Source organism: Camelina sativa, chromosome 12, assembly GCF_000633955.1.
Source record: "Camelina sativa cultivar DH55 chromosome 12, Cs, whole genome shotgun sequence".
Taxonomy (NCBI): Eukaryota; Viridiplantae; Streptophyta; class Magnoliopsida; order Brassicales; family Brassicaceae; genus Camelina; species Camelina sativa.
The window spans coordinates 27,346,896-27,351,257 of NC_025696.1; the positions used below are offsets into that span (position 1 = coordinate 27,346,896).

The 4,362-nt window shown below is 37.9% G+C and overlaps 1 protein-coding gene across 1 annotated transcript; it reads left to right on the plus strand.

The window, feature by feature from the left end:
• Positions 1,679-2,397, plus strand: LOC109128008 (uncharacterized mitochondrial protein AtMg00310-like). The gene is made up of 2 exons (XM_019233665.1): positions 1,679-1,906; positions 2,017-2,397. Exons 1-2 carry the CDS (start codon positions 1,679-1,681, stop codon positions 2,395-2,397), a joined length of 609 nt encoding a protein of 202 aa, XP_019089210.1.

The window sequence follows — 4,362 nt, forward strand, 5'->3', positions numbered from 1 at the left end:
TATAGTGTAGAGTATAATCTATATAATCTTTTGTTTTTTTTTAAAGCTGTTATTTGAATGGTAATTTCTTTCTTACTTAAATTATTTTTAAAGATGTGTTATTTTTTAAAAATAGAAAAATAACTTTATTTTGTAAATTTATGTAAACCCACGTATAAAAACTTAATAGATGATTGGTTGGGTAATGAGGATTGGCATGGGTTTTACCCGAATTCGAAGGTAGAATACTTGGAGATGATTGGTTCTGATCATTGTCTAATTTTGACAACCTGTCTGAAGATGGATAGGCGATGGCTTAGACAATTTTGTTTTGACAAACGTTGGTTGGGTAAGGAGGGTATCGTAGGTGCGATTGAGTCCGGGTGGAATCGTACAAGAAATTTCCGGATTCCTGGTTTTGTGGATAAGATAAGGAATTGTAGGAACTCGATTTTTTGGTGGCGGAAGAACAATATAAGTTCTGGTCCCTCGCTCATTTCTTCCTTGAAGGTGGCTCTGCACGAGGCAAAAATGGATGATTCGATTTCACAGGAAGAAATTCGGGGTATTGAGAGGAAATTAAAGGAGGCGTATCATGATGAGGAAATATACTGGCAACAAAAAAGTAGGAAGTTCTGGCTAAGGGTTGGGATAAAAATACTAAATATTTTCATGCCTCCACTAAACAGAGGCGGGTAAGGAATAAGATTGTTGGCTTATTTGACATTGATAATGTCTAGAACGAATCGCCTTCGGGTATGGAGCATATTGCTACTAAGTACTTTGAGGATCTTTTTAAGAAGTCGGCTGGTAGTGGTATTTCAGAGATGATTCAAGAGATTAATCCACTGATTACGGATAGTATGAACAGAGATCTTACGAGGAATATTTCTGAAGCAGAAGTCCGTAAGGCTCTGTTTGCGATGCATCCGGAGAAGACACCAGGACTTGAGGGTATGACAGCTTTGTTTATTCAACAGTTTTGGTCTTCTTTGAAAGGGGACTTGGTGGCCTTGGTTCAAGATTTTTTCGAACGGATCGTTTTGACCCTCGTTTAAATGAGACTAATATCTGCCTTATTCCTAAAGTTGATAGACCGCAGCGGATGGCAGAATTTAGACCAACCAGTCTTTGTAATGTGAGCTACAAAATTATTTCAAAAGTATTGTGCTTTCGGTTAAGACGGTTTTGCCTCTCCTGGTCTCAGAAACACAGTCAGCCTTTGTCTCTGGTCGCTTAACTACAGATAATATTCTCTTTGCTCAGGAGATGTTCCATGGGTTAAATACTAACCGACAGTGTCAGACGGAGTTTCTGGCATTCAAGACGGATATGAGTAAGGCTTATGATCGAGTTGAATGGGATTTTTGGAGGCGGTTTTGGTTAAATTGGGATTTGCCATTAAGTGGATTTCGTGGATAATGTGGTTTGTATCTTATGTGTCATATCAAGTTTTATTGAATGGTCAGCCTAGGGGTTCTATTCTCCCACAAAGGGGTTTACGTCAGGGGGATCCCTTGTCACCGTATTTGTTTATTCTTTGCATTGAGATTTTGATAGCAAACATTAAAAAGGCGGAACGGATAAGAAACTAACGGGTATCTCAATTGCCCGGGATAGTCCTACTATCTCGCATTTGTTATTTGGTGATGATAGTCTGTTTTTTTGCAAAGAAGAGGCAACTGAGTGTTGGAAGGGAATGGAAATAATAGGTGATTATGGTAAAGCCTCAGGACAAGAGGTTAATTTGGAGAAATCTTCTATTATGTTTGGTAAAAAGGTCCCATCTGATGTAAGATCTCACTTAAAATCGGTTATTGGTATCTCTAAAGAGGGCGGCATGGGTTCGTATTTGGGTATTCCTGAAAGCCTCCAGGGTTCGAAAACTAAGGTTTTTAGCTATGCTAAGGATCGAATGGATGATCGCGTAAATGGTTGGTCTGCGAAGTATTTATCGAAGGGGGCAAGGAGATTATGATTAAGTCGGTGGCGATAGCACTTCCTACCCATGTTATGTCGTGTTATAAACTACCGCAGGAACTGACATCCAAACTAACGAGTGCTATCTCTACCTTCTGGTGGAAGTCGAATGATAAGGCCCGTGGTATGCATTGGGTTGCTTGGGATAAAATGTGTAAAGATAAGAGTGAAGGGGGTCTAGGTTTCCGAGCTCTGGATCAATTTAATGATGCTATGTTGGCGAAACAGTTTTGGCGTCTGATTCATTATCCGACTTCCTTAATGGCTCGGGTAATGAGAGGTAGATATTTTCGGAATAAGCATCCTCTTATGGCAAAAAAACCATATAATCCTTCTTTTGGATGGAGAAGTATCAATTCAACTAAGGAACTGGTGGAACAAGGCGCGAGATGGGTGGTAGGCTCTGGTTGTTCAATCTCGGTTTGGCGTGATCCGTGATTACCAGATATTCACCCAAGACCTGCTAATGGTCGAGGTCGATTGTTGCTCCCGAGCTTGATGGTTAATCATCTAATTAATCCAACTACAAAGGATTGGCATTTACCCATACTAGAGGAGTTTTTTGATCCGGTGGATATACCGATTATTCGGAGTATAGCGATCAGTAAATTTTATAGACCAGATCGATTAGTATGGCATTTTACTAAGTCAGGTAAGTATTCGGTGAAATCAGGCTATCGGTTAGCTCAAGAGTTAATTGAGGAAGTTGAATATGGACCCACGTGTGTGGCTCTTCGAGCTCAAGTGTGGAAACTTGAGGTTCCCTCGAAGGTTCAACATTTTTTCTGGCAGATTGTTTCTGGTACTCTCCCTGTATTGGAACGGTTTGCACATCGGGGTGTCCGATGTGATACCTTGTGTAAACGGTGTGCTTCGGCGACAGAGTCCATCAATCATGCTCTTTTTGAGTGTCCGCGCTCGCGAAGTATTTGGGAGTTGTCTCCTATATCGCTAGATCCGAAAGGTTTTCCATATGCTTCTATCTATGCGAATTTAGATTTTATATATTGGCGGCGGCATCACAGTCGGGGATTTCTAATATCATTTCTCGTCTTCCCTGGATAATTTGGTCAGTCTGGAAAGATAGGAATAAAAAGGTTTTCCAGGGAACAGAGGCAGAGCCGGTGGATATTTTAACTCAGGCGACTAATGATAAATTATCACAATCCTCAGGATTTTTTGGAAGACAGAGAGCCTTCTCCCCGATGTCAGATTGACGGGTCATAGAAAAGTTCGGATGCTCTCCAGGGTTTGGGGTGGTGGTTTTGCAATGGTGATGATTTGACGCTTCTAGGAGCCCGGATCCATAGATGAAGTCTTACTCCCTTACACACAGAGTTTCAAGCTCTGATCTGGGCTATGGAGTCTCTGTTGGCAGCAGGGGTGGATTGTCAAGTTTTTGAAACGGATTGTGCAGAGTTGCTCGCGATGGTGCAGAAGCCCGATGACTGGCCCGCTTTTTCGAACCTGCTGGAGGAGTTTTCTTTGATAAGATCATCCTTTCCTTCATTCACCCTGCACTGGATCCCACGAGAGTCAAATGCAAGGGCAGATTGTCTAGCGCGTTCTTCAAGATCTTTAGTTTCCGAAATTTCTTTTGTAAACTATTTTCCTCCGGTTTGGGCAACCAATTTGGGAGTTCTCTTTTAGTTTATTAATGTATGGTTGGAAAAGAAAAAAAGAAAACTTAATAGATGTAAAAATATGTTTATAATAAAACTTAAGTAATAAGGATCAATTTTTAAAAAAATTTAAATAATAAGGTACAATGATTTAATTACACATCAATTTTAAAGGAAATACAAATGCTATTTTCTTTTTCAACATTAATTTGAATTATTAATTTGAATTAAGAAGTATGATTAAAAGTTATAGCAAAACCAATATTACTTTTGGATGTTAAATAACAATACATAAGAATATATGGCATTATGAAATACATAAAAGCATATGACATCATGAAATCAAATATTAGAATTGATAACATTAATAAAAATAATTAAAGAGTATTTAGTAAAAATGACAAAAATATACATGAAGATTATTATCACTATTGTGATAGTGGTGATTGCTACTCGATGGCGAAATCAAGCTTCCAATAAGCATAAACACATTTTGGAGACACTACATAAAAGTTCACCGATATTGCTTTCTGGAGAAAATATGTGTACAAATTTTTATTTCATTATTATTGTTCATCTGCAAAATTAAATTTTAATTAATGTTAGTTTTTCAACTTTTTAATTTAGAAAAAAAAGTTTTAAAAGAATATTATTTTTGTGAAGTAATCATCATTATCTTCCATTTGAAACTAATATCTGCATCTATTCCAGGAAATTTAGTAGCAATATCACAATAATCAAACTTTATTTATATGCATTTACAATTATACAAAAAAAAAAA